At 43.7% G+C, this 20014-nt stretch overlaps 1 protein-coding gene across 1 annotated transcript in view; it reads left to right on the top strand.

Moving 5' to 3' along the window:
* The window catches only part of ERMP1 (endoplasmic reticulum metallopeptidase 1), a 47998-nt gene extending 29308 nt beyond the window's left edge, over positions 1 to 18690 (top strand). Inside the window, exons 9-15 of the mRNA XM_077759305.1 lie at positions 618 to 792; positions 1147 to 1337; positions 4661 to 4813; positions 6898 to 7100; positions 7785 to 7900; positions 16054 to 16217; positions 16333 to 18690. Of these exons, the coding sequence (XP_077615431.1) occupies positions 618 to 792; positions 1147 to 1337; positions 4661 to 4813; positions 6898 to 7100; positions 7785 to 7900; positions 16054 to 16217; positions 16333 to 16497 (1167 nt within the window). The 3' untranslated portion in view covers positions 16498 to 18690. The remainder of the gene's footprint in view (positions 1 to 617; positions 793 to 1146; positions 1338 to 4660; positions 4814 to 6897; positions 7101 to 7784; positions 7901 to 16053; positions 16218 to 16332) is intronic.
* Positions 18691 to 20014: the final 1324 nt, after the last annotated feature.

Here is a 20014-nt window from a genome sequence, read left to right as displayed (position 1 = left end):
TTCTCTAGGCGTGTTGCTGGTGGTGCTGTTCTTCACAAGTCATTTCTCACCTTTGGAAGGTGTGTAAATAGAAAAGCTTACAGGGGTGAATTTTTTAGGAGAGCCGTTTCTTCCATTTTAGGAAATTTCCAAAGGTTTTTAGCCCAGTGGAAGAAAAGCACAGATTGCATACAAGTAACGATGTTTTGTTTTGTTTTATTTTTAAGTGTTTGTTTATTTTTGAGAGAGAGGGAGGGGCAGAGAGAGGGAGGGAGAGGGAGAAGGGGGCAAAGGATCCAAAGCAGGTTCCACGCTGACAGCAGAGAGCCTGATGTGGGGCTCGAACCCATGAACCGTGAGATCATGACCTGAGCTGAAACCAAAAGTTGGAATCCTAACCAACTAAGCCACCCAGGCGGCCCACAAGTAATGATGTTTTTACCTCATTTACCTAAATGCCCCTTTCCTGTGCAGCAATTTAAATTCGTATGTTATGACAAGAAGTAGTGAGTGTTTAAAGTTAAGACACTGTTTAAAACAAAATGTAAGTCATCTGATTGATGGACATTTTATCACAATAGAAGATCTTTATGAATGGCCCATGGATGAGATCACTGGTATATTTCTCTTTCTTTCAGAATGCCAGCGACCGGTATCTGGGAGAAGTATTCTTCGACATCTCGCTGTTTGTGCATTGTGTTTCCCTTACGGCGCTCACGTATCAAGGACTTTGCTCGGCGTTTATTAGTGCTGTCTGGGTGGCGTTTCCCTTGCTCACCAGGCTTTGCATGCACAAGGACTTTAAGCAGCATGGTAGGGCATATGGGGTGTTTATGCAAATGGGAAAGTACCGTAATATGAATAAGACAAGACTTGCGGGAATTGTTTCTTTTTTTTGGTCTTTGGGGGAGGCTTTCAAGGTTGTTGCTGTTTTTCTTTTTTTTAAATTTCCGATCACATAGATTTTTATTTTCTACCTTATTACCCCATCCCATTCTCACATTTATGAGTGCATGCTAATGTATTACCTACATGTTTCATTTCATTCTTTCTTGTATTTTAATGTCCCTGAGTGAAATGTTCTCCGTTAGGTCCACCGGTACTGTGCCAGTCTGTGTCTCACTGTAGAATTTCAGGGATGTGTGCTTTCTTCCTCTTTTTCCCTAGGTGCCCAAGGAAAGTTTATTGCCTTGTACTTCTTGGGGATGTTTATTCCTTATCTTTACGCACTGTACCTCATCTGGGCGGTATTCGAGATGTTTACCCCCATCCTCGGGAGGAGTGGTACGGAAATCCCACCCGACGTTGTGCTGGCTTCCATTTTGGCTGGTTGTACGATGATCCTGTCTTCCTATTTTGTAAGGAAAAGACATTTTAAAAATATTTCTTCCTTTCGTTTTTATATGAATATGTGATGAGTTTATACACAGTCGATTGTGTGAAATAGTGTTGCTTATACTTAGAAACACTTAAGCAAAAGAAACAGTCATATGGTGCAGAATGTGGGTTCAGTGTAGTAAGAAGATGGGACATGGGGTTTTATTTTTGCGTCCTGGTCCTCCCAAGTCCTCTGGCCTTCCAGCCTCCTGAACGTGAATCTGTAGAACGCATGCCGAGTGAGAACTGGTAGAGATTGGTTGGTGGTGGATTTTTAGAATGATTCCTAATTAGAGGCAAAGGTTAATACATACATGATGGTTTTATTAGTGCTCTTAGAGCTGGTAGAGGGAGACTGGTTCTGATGATGCTCTTTCCATTCAGCCCCCACTCAACTGGCTGCTTAGCCACCCGGCTGCTAGTGCCTCAGAGTCTGTCTCCTCGGGTGGTGGCCACGTATGCTTCAGTGTCACAGGCTTCGTCATTCTGCTGTCAGCGTTCTGCCGTTGCAGGGAGAGCCGGCAGACCCCATGTGGACCGCCCTGTGTTAGAGCGGGCTCCGGGCCAGCTCTGCCCTCAGCGTGGCATCCGTACTCTCCTGGACTCCGGTCTGGCCCCTCTGGCAGAGACTGGTGTCTGGGTTGTGGCTCTTTCTGTTGGAAATGTGAATAATAGGAAGTAATTCTGGAACACCCACAAGCACACTGCAGGATTTGCAGCTTGGGGCTAAATAGAAAGAGTAGTTGTGACTTCGTTATAGTGCTTTCCTCCATGGAGATGATGGTGAGCCTTTTCACATTGATTCAGAAAAGCGCATCTCATGGAGGTCAGGATTGAGAGAGAGCAGGTAAGAACGCCACGTTGTGTGGCCCCCACTGTCCATGGAAGTCCTTTAACTGGCAGTAAATAGCTGTGCGCACACCTGTGTTTGTAGCCCTGGAGAGCGGTTCTTATGCACACTGTTGCGTGCGCTCAGCTAAAATAAGTGTGGGCGTTCCAGCCATTTTGCCTGTAATACAGTCCTTAAGTCCTTACTGGCATTTTCAGGGGTGGGTGGATGGAAAATCCTAAACTGTTCTTTGTTGTCTTCAGGGTTTATATCCTTTGATTTTATTTTTAAGCCTTTAAATTCTCTGTACCTGTTAGTAGATGGTTTTGCTACTGTGAGGGTTAACGGAGTTGGTGGGGTTTTGTCATATGCAGATTAGGTTCTGGTCCAGAATCTGCTCAGTCAGAAACTGGGTCTCCAGTGTGTGTAAATCAGGGCCAGTGGATGAAGGCTCATAGGAGATGATCAGAATGTGGGGCATTTCAGTTCTGTCCCACGTGGAACTGGACAGACTAAACCCTGAAACCTTCACTGTGGAAACTGAAAATGACTGCAAAGTAAGGAAATCTTGGAGAAAGAAGATGACAGTATATTCCCTGCTAGATTCTAGTTTACTAGGAAAGCTTTAGGAGAACGCCTGTTGGAACATTCGGAAACCTCATTTAGTTTTCATCATAGCGCGAAGTGGCGGGGCGGCTCTTTGACTCTGGGGGCGTCAGTCTGTCCGTGATTGCGTGTTTACGTGTAGCGGCGTCGGGGCGGCTGAGGACAGAGCTGGCCCGCGCTCCTCCAACCGTGAACTGAACCGGAATGCGGGTTTCAGAAAGCTTTCCCTTNGTGGATGAAGGCTCATAGGAGATGATCAGAATGTGGGGCATTTCAGTTCTGTCCCACGTGGAACTGGACAGACTAAACCCTGAAACCTTCACTGTGGAAGGCTGTCCACCCAGCTGTCCTGGGTGGGGCCTGCGCGGCTGCTGAGTGACATTGGGACCCTCTCGGGGAGCAAGACAGCCAGCACACGCAGACGCCGCACAGACCCTTCTCGTGCTTCTCTTCATTTTATTTTGCACCCATTTCGGAACCTTGGGTGATGGACGTGACATTTAAGGCAGGAATAAAAGTGAAATTTAAGATAGTGGAATCCAGACACATCGTCACGTAGGCCATCCTCCTCCTCCGCTCTAGGACTGCATTTCACTCGCCCCCATTAGCAAACCTCTTCCAGAAAATGCAAGGACAGGGCAGATGAGCGTCACGGTTTGGAGAAGAGAGAAGGTGGATGTGGAGGCTGAGCCCCCATGAGGCTGGAGGACAGCTTTGGGTAGGAGCAGGGTGCGGCGGCAGGCACCACGCGTCGTGACGGGCAGGGTGTATTTTGTCCGAGAGACTCTGCGCCCTGACCTGGCAGGTACTTGAGACAGGGTCCCAGATCGGGTTTCGCAAACTCACCCCCCTAGCTCCTTGGGTGTGGTCTCGTTTCTGTGCTCGCAGCCTGGAAACGTCGGGTCTTTGTCCTAAGACGAGCGTTGTCTTGCTCGACGTCACCCCGGATGGCACACTGCTGCGCTGTGGGCACAGAATCCTCTGGTTTTACATAGTGGGGTTTATGGCTGGTTATGGAGGGTTGCCTGACTTTCTGCATCATGTTCTTCACTCCTTTACTTGCCAGGCCTAGAGGGTGAGTGTAAGGGGGAGCAGGGGTTGGGTCAGTGCGGCTCCTTCCGAACCCCTGGGATCTGTGGACGTCTTCTGTGAGACGTGTGTGTCCCCTGCAATTTTTATTCAGTGATCTCGTTACCATTGACAAGCTCGTAGAAGCATATATAGGGTGTTCTAGATGCTCACCTTGAGACCGAGCCGCTTGCCTTTCCTGCCCAAGTTCAGATCTGCTATTTTAGACGGTGTTACTTTGCACTGCAGGCTTCCCTTATGTGCAGGCCGGCAGGGAGAGTCTTAAAGGCGCATCAGGTTGAGATGAAGCGGACGTGTTGTTGGCACATAACAGAAGTATTGGAAGTGGAACTTGAGTTTTGTTGAAATAGGCTGGCTTGTGCTTAAAATCCTGCCTCCAGTTCTTTCATAAAAACCTGACATGATGTTTGGCAGGTAGTTGGAGTCTACGGTGCAGGGGTTAACTAGGGGCGCTGACAAGGTCAGAGATACAGTAAGGTCACGGGTTGACTGGAGTTGCGTCTCCATCCCGGTGTCTTTGCCAACTGAACTGAGACCTCGTCTCTGTTTCCTTTACTCCCTCGCTGGCTGGCTGCCCGTCAAAGGCACCACCCCTGGTCCCTGCAGACCCCTGCCCCCCCCACCCCCAACTTGAGCCTGTCAGTTGGTGCCTTGGCGAGCTAGCACGTGCCCATGAGCACTTCTCACGATTGGCCAGTAACCCCCCTTCCGAAGTGAGGGCAGCTTAAGTGCACCTCTCTGCTGATGGTAACTTTCCTGTTTCTGTGTTCTCTGTTTTAGATTAACTTCATCTACCTTGCCAGAAGCACGAAAAGAACCATGCTGGTGTTAACTGTGGTGTGTGCCGTTACGTTTCTCCTCGTTTGCGGTGGGGCGTTCTTCCCGTACAGCTCGCATCCGGCCAGCCCGAAGCCGAAGAGGGTGTTTCTGCAGGTGAGCAGTTTCGGGCGAGCGGAGTCGTGCCGCTCAATGCCAAGTCCAGCGGATTTCCCTGCTCCTGACCTACGCAGTTGTCCTCGGCCGTTCAGGCTGGGCCACAAGGAGGCTTTCTATCGGCGAGGCACCCTTCTCCCGAGACACTGAGTTGGAAATGTCCCCTTGTTTTGTCCCTGTTGCGGTGATACTGATGCACCTGCCCAGAACAAGAGCAAGTATGTGCCCTGGGTGATGAGCTTTTAGAAGTGCAGACGGTAAAAATGTCTGGGCTGAGTAAAATTCTGAACGCAACTGGCAAAGTAAAAGCTAATTTAAAGTGCTAGTAAAAGTGCTCTCAGGTGGTGTAAGGTAATAGGTCATAATGAAAGTATAATAACTTAGAGACTTAATTGTGACATTTAGGACTGTCTGAGATTTTAGGTTTTTCTGCAGACATTTTAGAGTTGGCTCTGTAAAGCAGGAGGAAAATCTAAGTTTCTACCCATTTTCCTAGAGGTTGTGCGAGGGTAAACAGAAAAGCCAGCTTCAAGGGTCACTTGAGGAGTGAGTGACTCTTGGGTCTCTGGGTCAGAGTTCAAGCCCCACACTGGGCTGTAAAGCTTACTTTAAAAAACAAATTAAAAAAAGGAAAAAAAAAAAAGCCAAATGATAACCTAGGTAGTTATTCAGGGACTTGAATAAGTTAATAACAAAACTAGAATGTAAACGGCAGGGAGGAGATACTGAAAAGGGCCGACTATTTGTTTATGGTCCTGGAGGACACAGCCACACGCTTTCTGTGACTTTACAATTTGCCAAACCTTTAGTGACGAACAGCTAGTTTTTAGATTCAGTGTGCTTTCAGTGACTTCCTAAATTTGCATAATTACATCAGTTGCATTTAGAAAAAGCTACATTTTTATTTTTAAAAACTCCTGATTTGTTTGGGGTTCTCTTAAGTTGGCAGACTTTTCCCGAAAGGGGCCAGGTAATAAATACTTCTGGCTCTGCCAGCCGTGCGGTCTGTGTGCCGGCACAGCAGAGGCCGCAGACGTGCCCGAGCGAGCGAGGGTGGCTGCGTTCCGCTGGAGCTGTTCGCGAGCCTGGCAGTGGGCTTTCTCTTCCAGTTTGATATTCTTCCTGCTGGTTTCTGTGGTTAATGAAGCTGTTCTAGATGGAGCCTGGCGCCTCTTCGTAGAAACGTTAGGCCCAAGTCTGACATCTAGTGGTGACGACGGGAGGTAGCTTCAGGTCACAGGGAGATCCTGTGTGCGCACGCGCGTCTTCTCATCTTGGGATGCATTTATTTGGTTGTGGCCTAGATCTAAATGCGGTTTTAGTGCCCATGTCTTTTAACTCTGAAATAGGTCTTCAAAAACGTTTTAATGCAATTTAAATATATACTTGTAAGAAATAATGAAACTGTATCTGTGTATCAATTGTCAAGTGCAAAAGAAAGAACATTAAACAGCACCTCGTAAAACCTGAGTGCCCTTCCTCCCAGTTCTCCCCCCTCCTGACCCCCCAGGGATGTACTCATTCACGGTCTTGAAGTCCAGGAGTAATTATTATCTTGTTTTTCTTTACCACGTATGTACGAATCCTTACATAAGATACCGTCTGCCTCTGTGAATAGCTTCCTGATACGGCCCTACCTCAAATATGCATGTGTGACTTGCTTGTTTGCCAGCAGCATGTGAGAAGCTTGCACGCCGCTGTGTCACTGTGGTGTGGCCGACTTCTGGGGGTGATGCCCCCGTTATGTGTCCGTCGTGCCGTTGGTGGGCGTTCGGGGTGTTTGCAGTTTTCGCTAAGACAGGCAGCGCCAAAGCAAAGCTCTTGTACCTCGGGGAGGTTCTCTGAGTACCCCTTCACGGGGGGACTGCTGGCTCGACGGCTGTGTGCACGTCGAGGTGCCGCCAGGCAGTTTCCTGAAGTGGCCCTGCCAGCTCACGCCCCCGCAGCAGTGAGGGAGGGCCTCTCGTGGCTCCGCAGCCACGCCGCTTCTTGCTGGGGCAGATGTCCTGTGTCTGTTCCTCTGCGGGGGGGTGGGGGGGTGATTGAGGTGGTCAGTCATCTTCTCATCAGTCACTTCTTCCCAGCATGTGACTAGAACATTTCATGACCTGGACGGAAACATAGTCAAGCGGGACTCTGGAATCTGGATCAACGGGTTTGATTACACTGGAATGTCTCACATAACACCTCACATCCCAGAGATCAACGACAGCATCCGAGCTCACTGTGAGGAGAACGCGCCCCTCTGTGGCTTCCCGTGGTACCTCCCGGTGCACTTTCTGATCAGGTGGGTTCACTCCTTTGCTGCTTTAGTTGGGGGTTAGTTCTCAGGTCCCGTCACCAAGCGAGTACTTCATCACTGCAGCCGGTGAACACAGAGGTCAATGCCAGGTACACTGTGTTCCCTGTCACTGCCCAAGTTCTCCTTCAGTGAGACAGAGCGCTCCAAAGCTTACTGTCGCCTTTTCACGTTTAGGAAATTCTTTCCTCTGGAGACCAGAGTAGTTAGAAAGGCTGGCCCTCTCAGCTGGTCTGTGGCAGTTAAGTATTAATTTCAAACTTTTATTTCTGGGAAGCTTTTATGGTTTGGCAGTAAGGGGTTGGATAACAAGAAATAGGATGGGTAGTGGGGTCAAGATCACCTAGGATCCTTTGGTCTTAATTTTGGGCAAGTTTTAACCTGGGCTTTTAGAGTAATAGCATGGTTTATTCTATCCATCAGAGTTTCTTTCTCTTGAGAGAGAGCAAGAGTGGGGAGTAGCAGAGAGAATCCTGATGTGGGGCCTGATCCCCAGACCATGACCTGGGCTGAAATCAAGAGGCGGACACTTAACTGACTGAGCCACTCTGGCGCCCCCAGTTTATTTCCATACCCCAAAATGTGACTGATAAATTTTGACCATGTACATGAGTTATAGATAGCTGTCAACTAATTAAGCATCCTAAATATTGAAGCTCCCTTTCCAAATAGGAAAAACTGGTATCTTCCTGCCCCAGAAGTTTCTCCAGGAAATCCTGCTCAGTTCAGACTCGTGTCCAAAGAACAGACACCCTGGGATTCTATTAAGCTGACGTTTGAAGCAACAGGTAAGTCATGGGACAGTTTTTTCTTCTCTCCTCCTCTTTTTAAAATTCTTAATAAGTATATGTACTTTTTCTTTAAATAATAATAACCGCATCTTAGGAAGAATGGCATGTTTCTAAAAGTACTTGAAGCAGATTGATAATGATTTATTGAGGAAAATTAGACTTTATTTTTTTTTATTTTTATTTTTTAAAAAATTCTTTAATGTTTTATTTATTTCTAGGAGAGAGAGACAGAGAGAGACAGAGACAAAGACAGCGTGAGCAGGGGAGGGTCAGAGAGAGAGGGAGTCACAGACTCTGAAACAGGCTCCAGGCTCCAGTCAGCACATGGGGCTCGAACCCACGAACCACGAGATCCATGACCTAAGTGAAAGTTGGACGCTTAACCGACTAAGCCACCCAGGAGCCCCTAGACTTTATTTTTTTAAAGCAGATTTTAGGTTCACAGAAAAATTGAGCAGAAAGTAGAGCTCCCCTCCCCCACCTCCCTTCTTAACACCTTGCGTTAGAGCGTGGGGTACTTCTCAAACCTGAGGAGCCAGTACTGAGTGCTAATTACAGCCACTGGTTCATATTAAGGTTCAGCTCGCTCATTGTGTTGCATCGCTGTGTGGGTTTTAACAATGTGTAATGTCATGTACCCCCATATCCGACCAAGTAGATTCCCTGCCCTGAGAGTCTCGTGCACCCCGGGTCAGCCCCTTCCGGCATCCACTGATGTTTGTTACTGTTTCTACTATTTTGCCTTTTCCAGACGACCACACAGCTGCAGTCATACAGTCTGCCCCCCTTTCAGGCCGCCCTCTTTCATGCAGCAGTGTGAGCCCTCCTGTCTTGTAGCACGTTTCTTTTTACTGCTGGATGGTGCTGTGGACGTACCACAGTTTATCTGTTCACCTACTGAAGAACATCTTGATTGCAGGGTTTTCGCCTCATTTGTTGTTTTTTCTTAAATGTTTATTTTTGAAAGAACGAGGGAGCGCAGGCAGGGGAGGGGCAGAGAGAGAGGGAGACACAGAATCGAAAGCAGGCTCCAGGCTCTGAGCTGTCAGCACACAGCCTGACGCGGGGCTTGAACCCACAAATGGCAAGATCATGACCTGAGCCGAAGTAGGACACGTAACAGACTGAGCCACCCAGACGCCCCTGAATTCACTGGGGTAAAAACCGAGGGGTGCAGTTGCTAGATCGTATGGTTAGCCTAGATTTCCCTTTGTAAACACTGCGGCCCCTTCCAGTATGGCTGCACCATCCCGCATGGCCACCAGCATCTGGTGCGGTGTTGGGGACTTTTTAGCCTTTCCCATAGCGATGTGGTGGCATCTTATTGTTTCCATGTGCAATTTCCTAATGACCTGTGATGATGAGCAGCTTTTTTGTAGGTTGTCACCTGTGTGTCTCCTCAGGTGAGGTGTCTATTAATTGGACTGTTTGGTTTTTCCTGTTGAAATTTAAGAGTTCTCTGTGTATGTGGTTAGAAGTCAGATAATGGTTTGCAAATATTTTCTCCCGGTCTGGGTTATCTTTTCATTCTCTTAACAGTGTTTTTCACAGAGTGTAAGGCTTTAAATTAATAATTAAGTCCCACCGTAATCAGGTTTCCTTTCGTGGGTCACGATTTTGGTGTTGTGTCTAAGTCATTGCCAAATCCAAGGTCTTTGGATTTTCTCTGATGTTATCTTCTACAAGTTTAGCTTCGTGTTGTATATTTAGGTCTGTGATCGATACATTCTGAATTAATTTATGTGAAAGTTGTAAGGTCTGTTTTTTTCTTTCTTTTTTTTTTTTTTTTTTTTTTTTTTTTTTTTTTTTTTGCTTTCCCTGCGGATTACTGGTGCTCCAGTACCATCTGTTGAAAGACTGTCCATCTATCCTGAATAACCTGTTTCTTTGTCAGCAGTCACTTGACTATATTTGTATGGGTCTATTTCTGGGCTTTCTATTCTGTTCTTACGTGTTTGTCTCTTGCCATCAGGATGCTGTCTTGATCAGGTCTTGAAGGTGGGTGGTATCCATCCTCTCAGACTTTATTCTTCTTCAGTATACTGTCTTCTGTCTTTCCATGTATCAGTTTGTCCATATCCACAGTATAACTTTCTGGGATTCTTTATTTTTTTTTAACTTTTTAATCTTTGTTTTTGAGAGGGAGAGAGAGACTGTGAGCAGGGGAGGAAAAGAGAGGGAGGGAGACACAGAATGCAAAGTAGGCTCCAGGCTCTGAGCTGTCAGTGCAGAGCCTGACGCGGGGCTCGAACTCACAGACTGTGAGGTCATGACCTGAGCCGAAGTCGGATGCTTCACCGACTGAGCCACCCAGGCATCCCTAACTTTCTGGGATTCTTAAATGGAAATGCATTGAAATCTATAGATTAAGTTGGGGAAAATGACATCTTAGGGGCACCTGGGTGGTTCAGTCACTTAAGCATCTTAGTCTTGATTTCAGCTCAGGTCGTGATCTCACAGTTTGTGGGTTTGAGCCCCAAGTCAGGCTTTGGGCTGTTCGTTCTCTCTCCCCCACTCGTGTTTTCCCTCTATCTCAAAATAAATAAGCACTTTAAAAAAAAATCACATCTTCATATTTTTTCCTATCTGTGACATTGAATATCTCATTTATTTTCTTTCATCAGAACTATATTTTGTAGTTTCCTCATACAGATTCTATATACAACTTTTGTTAGATTTGTCCGTAAGTATTAAATTTTGGGGGATGCTAATGTGAGTAGGATTTTTCACTGATCGTGTGTAGGAACAATTGATACTATTAAACATGTAGACTGCAACTTTGACATAATGGTTTATTAGTTCCAGGAGGTTTTTTGGTAGATTCTTTGGGATTTTCTACATAGATAATAATGTCGTCCACAGAGACGTTTTATCTCTTCCTTTACAAATCTTTTATCTTTTATTGCTTTTTCTTGTCTTACTGCATTAGCTAGGACTTCTAATATTTCGAAAGAGTGCTAAGAGGCATAGTAAAGTGGGAATCATGGCCCCTGTTCTTGATCTTAGTGAGAAAGCTTCTACATTTTTACCATGATGTTAGTTAGCCCTTTATCAGGTTGAAGAAGTTCCCCTTTTAGTTTGCAGAGCTTTGACTGTGAATGGATTTTGTCACATGCTTCTGTTTGCTGATAAGACCATGTGATTCTTCATTAGCCTGTTGCTGTGATGGATTATATTAACTGGTTTTAAGAGGCCAGGTCAGTCTTGCATACATGGAATAAATTCCACCTGGTTGTAGTATTTAATTCATTTTATACTTTGTTGGATTTGATTTGCTAATACGGAGGATTGGTTCTGTGTCTCTGGAGAGCTCTCACACAGGAAGTTCACTTTGAAGAGTTCCTGCTGCTGTTCACTTTGTACCATTCTTGAACTTCATAGAAATGGAATCATCCAGTTTGTAGTATTTGGGGGTCTGTTCTTGAGATTGAGCTATGTTTTTTTGAGTATCAGTATTTTGTTCCCCACAAGTCGTGTATGAGAACTGCAGTTGTTGCACATCCTGTCCGGTATTTGCTGTTCTTTCCCATCGTACCATTTCTGGCGGGCATTTAGTAGTAACCCTGGTATTTTTATAGTAAGTAATGGCATGGAACATGCCATTCAGGGATCTTGCTTTGTTTCTTCATTTTTTTCTTCTCTTTTAAAAACTAGGCTTATTGACTTACAGGGGTGCTTGTTTCAGATCAAAATCCTTTATCAGATATGTATTTTATCTAGATGTTCTTGTCCATTCACTTTTTTTTTTTTTTAAGTTTATTTATTTTGAGAGAGACACAGAGACAAGCATGAGTGGGAGAGGGACAGGGGGAGATAATCCCAAGCAGGCTCCATGCTGCCAGTGCAGAGTCCCAATGTGGGGCTCGAACCCACGAAGCTATGAGATCATGACCTGAGCTGAAATCGAGTCGTATGCGTAACCTACTGTGCTACCTAGGTGCCCCATGTCCATTCATTTTCTTAAAGGGGTCATTTGATGTGTTCAAATTTTAAATTTTTGTGCATTCCAATTTATCAGGTTTTTCTTTAGGATAAATACTTTATATGACCTCTCTAAAAAAAAATCTTGCCTACCCAGAGGTCAGCAAAGATAAGACTCTCATGTTTCCTTCTAGAAGCTTCATAGCTGTTATGTTTAGGCCTGTGATATACCTTGAAGTAATTTTTGTGTATGGTGTGAGGTAGAGGCCAAGGTTTGTTTTTTGTTTTGTTTTTAAATGGATATCCAGTTGTTCTAGCAGTATCTGTTGGAAAAAAACCCTGTTGAATTGTTTTGGCATCTTTGTCAAAATTATCAGATTGTGCACACCTCAGATTTTGCCCACTTTTTATACTGAGCTTCCTTGCTCACTAGTAGCTTGTTTTGTTTTTAGATATTTTTTGATGACTGTTGCCATTTTATTTACAGTAAAATGTAAATTACTTATTGTGCTAAGGTATAGTTAACACCAAAGGGACCTGAATATCTAGTATGCAAAGAAAGCTGGAGGACAGACAGAAGATGGTAGAAGTATTAAAACTTCATAGTTAGCCGGTGAAATGAAGCCCTTGCCGAGAATTCAGTGCCTTAGCTGATGCTTTCAAAGGTGGATACTTTTGTTTTCTCTAGGCTTTTAAAATTTAATTGGAAAAAATTTATTTTGCACCAACTCGTTTTCTTGTTCATGCCAATAATTATTTCTGATTTTTATTTAATCACCAGCTTGTAAAAAGGAAGCATAGAAAAATCCAAACCTCTATCCTTTATGTACAATTTGGAGAATTCCAGTAAAATTCAGGGTCCTGGTAGGCAAGTTGCACATCTACTGCCCTATCTATGTTTTGTGATTATAAANGCTTGTAAAAAGGAAGCATAGAAAAATCCAAACCTCTATCCTTTATGTACAATTTGGAGAATTCCAGTAAAATTCAGGGTCCTGGTAGGCAAGTTGCACATCTACTGCCCTATGTTTTGTGATTATAAATTGTCAGGAAATCAGAAAAAAAAGTTATTTGACAGCTTATGTGTGGGTCTGTGTACCAGTTGCCATATTTTTAATTATAGAAGCTTTGTAGCTTAATGATTGTGAAGGTGAAAATCCTTTGTAGTTTTTGTTTTCCTTGCTATTTTNTTTGACAGCTTATGTGTGGGTCTGTGTACCAGTTGCCATATTTTTAATTATAGAAGCTTTGTAGCTTAATGATTGTGAAGGTGAAAATCCTTTGTAGTTTTTATTGTTTTCCTTGCTATTTCTGCATGTTTTGTTTTTCCATATGAACTTAGGTATTAACCTCTGACAGAATTTATTACCAAGTGGTGTTTTGGGGAGTATCATAATAAGTTTTTAAATGAAGGAGAATTGACGTGGTGGTGTTACCCTATTCATGAACTCGGAATGTCTTTTCATATGTTCAGATCTACTTCTTTGTCTTTCAGAAGTGTTAAAAGATGTTTCCTCATCTAGTTTTTGTGACTGTCCTAATTGGGGTTTTCTCTACCGTTATGTTCTCTAACTGGTTATGTTGTTTGTGTAAAGGCAGCTGACTTCTGTAGGTCAATTTTATATCTTGACTACTCACTGAGTCTTTTAGTTTGTGTTAATCATCCTCTAGAATTCTCCAGGTAGGTATACTAGAAATTGCCAATCTTTAAATGGCCAGATAGTAAGTATTTTAGGCTTTGCCACATGTCCCCATTGTAGATTTTTTTTGTTAACCATTGTTTAAATACGTAACAACCATTCTTAGCCTTAGACCTCAAGCATATAGCTTGTTGACTATGCTGTATCGTCTGCAAAAAGTCTTTCTTCTTTACCAGTTCCTGGCCCTGTAACTGATGGGTCTAAGTGGCTGAAAAACTGCTTACATGGTGTGGAGCAGCTGTGGACGGAGTGAGCAAGTGTCCTTATTTTACTTAGAACACAGGTCTCTCGTATTTCCCAACGTGTGAGAAACTAGCCTTAGGTCCAGGGTGTATATTTTGTATCCTGCTAAGCAAGTATTTATCAGTGGTCATTTCTTGAATGTTTTTATAAGGAATGGTTTTTAATTTTGGAAAAGACTTTAAGCATTTATATCCTAGGGTTTCTTCCTTGGGTCTTTGAACATGGTTTATTCCACTAGGTCACAGCTTATTTTCTTCATGTGATGTTGGATTGTTTGCTACAGTTTAGAGATTTTGTGTTAATACTCCCGAGTGATACACCGTACTCTTTAATCAGATTTAGGTATGTGTTACACATTATAAATGTATAAACATTATAAAAATGGTTAAGTTTTCCTTAATTTCCAGTGCCTGGGAACAGCTCAGGAAGCATCTGAACTGGTTGAAAAGTTGGCTTAAATTCCTCTCTTACACCATCTGGGTGTTTTTTTTTTTTGGTGGGGGTAGTTTCTTAACTTTTCTTGGGAAATTGGTCTGCTTAAGATTTATCTTTCTCTTGAATAGTTTTAGTAATCTGACTTTTCCTTGAAAAGTCTCCACTTCATTTGGGTTTCCAATTTTAATCGTCTATAGAGGTCTGCTTGTAGTCACATGTGATTTTAAACATTTCTCCTGTTTTTCTTACTCTTTTTGTATACTACTGTTTTCTCAACTCCCCACCCCCACATCTTTCTTAACGAAGTTACCTAGTAGTAGTTAATTCTAAAAATTAGCAGATTTTTTATTCAGTTAGGTCTGTTTCTAGTCTCTTTTCTTGGTTTCTGGTTTTTGCTCATCTGTAATATTTCCCTCGTTTTTTCTCTTTGTTGTACTTTTTACTGAAAAAAATGTTGATTACTGTGGGTTTTCCTCGTGTCACTGCTTTTACATGTACCCAATAGTTTCTGATAACGTTATTTTTATTGTTTACAAAAAACTTAAGTGATTTTTGTTTAGATTTCCCTTTTCTCCTGGAAGTCTCTTATGAATTCATTTAATTTTCAGGTAGAAGGCTATTTGGTTATTTTTTTTGCTGGATTCTGATCAGTGTTATTTGTAATATTTCAGTTTTATAAAATGGATATTTCTTTTATAAGTTAATCTTTGGAGTATTTCATGTCTACTTTAGAAGGTATGTTCTGTGTTAACTCGCTTGTAAAGTTTGATGTATATATCCATATAACCTTCACTGATCACTTTTTGGTTTTTTGTTCAACTGATATTTTGTACTGACAGTGGGGTATTAGTTTCTTATTTGTAGTCTTTCTATATATATAGATATTTTCTTGCATCTCCTGTATTTTGCTTCATCAAGTAGTTGCTGTAACTTGATGCACAGAATTCACAATTTTGTGTCCTTGTGAATTAAAGCTTTTAGTATTAAAAAGTGCCTTTTTACATTTAATGCTTTTGTCTTGAATTGGTTTTTTTTCCTTATATCAAAGGTCTTTTTAAAAAACTGTGTCCATAAGCCAGAAATACTTTTGTTCACGCCTTTATTTTTACCCTTTCTGAAACTCTTTAAGTGTTTCTTGAATGCAGTATATGATTAAGCCAAGTCTTTTTTCTTTTAGTTGTTGAGTTAGGTCTATTCACATTTATTTCTATGACTGATTCACTTGGTCTTAACTTTGTTCCAATATTTTGTGCTTTGCTATATTCCTTTTTGTGTGATCTGTCATCTTTAATTAAAAATACATTTTCTGGCATTTTAGGAAAGTGCATTTTTGTTTAGACCACATACTGTGTCACCTCTTACTATCTGTGTCCATGGTTGGTGGCCTCCAAGTCTGCTTATCCAGCTTTCCCAGCTCCCTCTTGGTGTTGGATGTGACCAACTGGCTACACTGGTCTTTCCCCCTCACCAGGATATTGCCTTCAAATATGTCTGGATAGGTTAAAACGAACCATCGCTATCTGTTCTTCTGTAGTTTTTAAAGCTCCCTCTTGGTTAGATGAAGCTTATTCTCTGGATTTCTGAAGACCTCGTGAGTGCTAGGTTCTTGTATGTTTAAATGACGGATTTTGTTATTGTAAATTGTATGCCTTTTCTGCCGTGCCTTGTTACATACCTCATTACTTACCCTTGTTGACAACTACAGAATGTCCAAGCCATTAGGTCTGTAGTTGAGAATCCTTAAAGTGATGGAAGGCATGTCCTTCATAGTCTGGTTTGGTGGTGAATTAACTGCTTTTTCTGATGCCTTTTTTTTTTTTTTAAGATTAACTGTTTTTTTTTATCCTATAGGACCAAGCCACATGTCATTCTACATTCGCACCCACGAAGGGTCAACGCTTTCTCAGTGGTCTCTTGGCAACGGCACCCCAGTCACAAGTAAAGGCGGCGACTACTTCGTGTTCTACTCACATGGGCTCCAGGCTTCTGCGTGGCGGTTCTGGATAGAAGTGCAGGTGGGGATTGGCCAGGACTGCTGCGGTCATGGTCAGGCTCCCAGGTGGTATGTGGTGAAAACTGGGATGCTGCTGCCTTTAAAGAACTGAAGCACTCACTACTTCTCTCTGCTAGGTCTTGGAAGAACGACCTGAAGGAATGGTCACCGTGGCCATTGCTGCCCATTACTTTTCTGGTGAAGATAAGAGATCCTCCCAGCTGGATGCTCTGAAAGAGAAGTTCCCAGACTGGACATTTCCCTCAGCCTGGGTGTGTACCTACAGCCTCTTTGTGTTTTAATCTTCTGGACAAGCTCGAAGTACATGCCTGGTGGGATACCTCGTGTGACGTGGTTTCTCCCTGCGTTACGTGGATATATGTGATGTAAGTCAGTGATTTTTCAGAGCTTAGTGGACTGACACTCTTCAGGGCCAAGCACCGGAACGGTAGGGCTGTGGGTAGTGATGCGTAGCCTTTCTGACACTTGAAAAACGCCAGTTTTCTGGCACTTAAGCACATGTGGGTCCTACCACTACACATGGAAGTCATTTTCTAAGAACTTAAGGATAAAAGCCAACAAACCACTTCAGTAGTTGTCCCCTTAGAATCATGAAAGGTGTAGAAGGTACCATGAGCCCACTGTTGACTAGACAAATGACGTTTCCAGTTGAAGCTGCGGACAGTAGCTCAGACGCCATTCCCCGAGTGAGGACTCCCCTGCAACGGAACCCAGGGTGTAGAAGGCAGTTCCAGCAAGGGCTGGGGACGAGCAGCGGGCTTCCAGGGCCCGGGCTGGGCTGTGCCAAGAGCTCTGCTTCCTTAGGCGGCTACGCGAGTGTGCTGCACATCTGCCCTATAGCCCTGGTTCCGAGGTGGGGAGCTGTGCCGAGTCGGGGACTCAAGAACCATCTTTGTGATGCTTGTCTGAGGCTGCTCTTGAGGCCCGGGATACCCTGTCCCTGTAGAGAGGGGCTGCATTTCCCACTGGGTTTTCGGAGGCTCTTCTGCTTCAGAAGGTTGTGTGTGCAAGCACATGTCCTTAATTCTGTCCCTTGAGCACGGAGTTCCTGGGGCGGGAAGAGAGCGTGGTGAGGAGAGGCTGGGCATTTTATAAATGTTCCCTTGTTCTCCAAGGTTCGTGCTTTAGGGGTAATTTTATTGACGCACTGAGTCTTAGTTGGTCCTAATAGTTGCTCGGCAGCTGTGCGGCACAACCGGCCTTCCTGGGACTCGGGGCCCAGGACTCCGAGGTGCTTTTCATTTAGAAGATGGCCACGCAGCTGCCGAGGTGTCTCCGGCAGGGCCTCACGCAGCTGCTCGGCTGTGGCCCTGCAGGGGTTTGCTCAGATGAGCAGTAAATCTGGCTGGCCTTCCTTTTTCCATTATGAAATTGAAGAAATTGGACAGATTCTGAGTTAAGCAAGCACCGGCCAAAAAGACACTTTAAAGAAAAGCTATAGGGAAATGAACTCTCCCCCACAGAGCACTCCAAGTGCGCGTTGCAGGCCGGAATCCCTGGAGTCGCGGGTGTGCCATGTGTGGTGGCCTTCCTCGGTCACAGCTTCTCCTGCCCCTATGATGCCCTGAACCCTGACGCCGCCCCCGCCCTCCCCAGCACTGCCGGCCGGCACGTGCATGCATCCTCAGCCTTGTTGAAGCCGTGTATTAGTCTCCGTGCTGCAAGAACCTGGCTCCTGCCCTGGCTGCCAAGCCAGGCGACTTCTGAATCTGTCAGGTGGTAGTTAAGGGCTCCAGTGTTTATAGCTTGTATAGAATCAGAGTTGTGTACAAAAGGTTAGAAACAGTAATATCTCAATGGATTTCAAAATACAGGCATTATTTTCTGTCCCTGTTGTTAAAATCCCGTATTGAGGAAGGACATCGTTAGTTAACAGTTCTTTTCTCTTTGGGAAGGAGGTTATTACCTTTCAGTAATAATCATGGTTCTCTTCTGGCCTTTAGGTTATTCTCCTTTGCAAACTGTCTTTGGGTTTTCAAGTCTCTTGTCTCTCTCAGGGCATGGTTAATATTTGTGCAGATTGTTTTAGTGCCAGAAATGGTTAAGTACTTAGATAATATTCATGGCTCTGTTCATCAGCACACTGTCAGATCAGTCATTGGCCTCTGAGGTTAAAGAACTGGTTTTTCCCCAATTATTGGTTCATTCAAAACTCATTTCTAAAAGGGTCTTTCCGAATTCTAACACAAATGTAAGTAGCCCAGTACTGCACAGTGAAAATGTGAAGAATTCTGATTTTGATGAAATGCTTAAAGTTTACATTGTGTCTGACTGATGAATGACCGCTGCATGAAGAATTTGTTTCCACAGTTTAGCTGACATAAATAAGCATTTCTAAGATGTTACCACTGAAGGGGCCATAGCCAGCTGCTAACTCAGGAAGCTGTAGGAAGAATGATTGTCTTCTCTTTTCACTGGTTTGCTGACTTGAGATTGTTGCCTTACATTACAGAAATAAACTTTTTAACAAACTAGTATCTTTAACTAAAAAACAAATCGTTATTGTTTGTTTGTTCCTCTGTGTCCCCATCGTTGAAGGGTTATTTTAAGTCTACAGGGCCTAGGTGCCTCCTGTGGGCAGAGTGCTCAACATGGAAAGGTTTACTCCAGCTGGAATGCATTTTACCGTGGAATGAAATTGTGCATATCTTGTTAAATGCTGAGCTTTAGCATATTTTGCCAATGAAATGGGGAGAAAATCCCAGAAGGATGTGGGGGCGGGAAGAAGTGGTCTTTCAGCCAGTGGCCCACGGCGCACTCCTCTCTCTACCCAAGGAAAGGGCCCTGCCACTCTCTGAAACAGAGCTCCCGGCACAAGTTCTGTGGCTTTCTCAGTGAAGTCCCTGGGAAACAGCTGAGTACGCTTTCCTCATCATACACCTTTTCTCCTTTTAGGGCCAATAAATCCAAAATGCATTTAGGCCTCTGTATGTCTGACTCTCTTTATTTGGAAAATATCTTCGGTAATGGTGAAGTACGTTACTATTTACATTTTTGATACTACTGCTTCCTTACTGATTCGTAAAAATATTAGCATACTGATAATTTCAAGTTTGGCCCTACACTATGACCAAGTGGGATTTAATCCAAGGAATGAAAAGATGGCCTAACACCTGAAAATCAATGTACCACACCATGGGGTACTTGTCCTTATTAATTCTATTGATACAATCATCTCAACGGATGCAAAAAAGATTGTTTTGACACTCAGCAAATAACGGACTGATTACTTTTATCAGGGTGAGGAAGTTCACGTCTACAAAACATAGCTACTAACATCGTCGTCCATGATGAAAGACTGAAAGCTTTCCCCCTAAGGTCAGAAAGACAACCAGCACGTCCAGTACTGCTATTGAGTATTGTACTGGGACGTTGACCAGGAAAGTTTGGCAAGTGGCATCCACATTAGAAAAGACAAATTAAATCTATCCCTAGGTACAGACATGATCTTGTATGTAAGAAAATCCTAAAGAATCCACACACAAAAAAATGTTACAGTTAATAAATGAATTCAGCAGGGTTGGAGGAACATACCAATACGCAGATGTCAACTGTACTTCTGTAACAAGAAAATTCTATTCAAGATGATAGCATTAAGGAAGAGCCAGATATTCAGGAAAAAGAATAACAAAAGTCTAATAAGATTTTTATACTGAAACTAAAACATTGCTGAAAGAAATCCCACGTTTGTGGACTGGAAAGCTTAATTAAGATGATGGGAGTATTCTCAAATTGATCTACAAACTGAACACAATCCCAGCTCGTATATGTCTGTGCAGCATGCAGAAACTGACCAGC

Source organism: Crocuta crocuta, unplaced genomic scaffold (genome assembly GCF_008692635.1).
Source record: "Crocuta crocuta isolate KB4526 unplaced genomic scaffold, BGI_CrCroc_1.0 scaffold41, whole genome shotgun sequence".
In the NCBI taxonomy this organism is placed as follows: Eukaryota; Metazoa; Chordata; class Mammalia; order Carnivora; family Hyaenidae; genus Crocuta; species Crocuta crocuta.
This window is presented reverse-complemented; position numbering and strand designations above follow the sequence as displayed.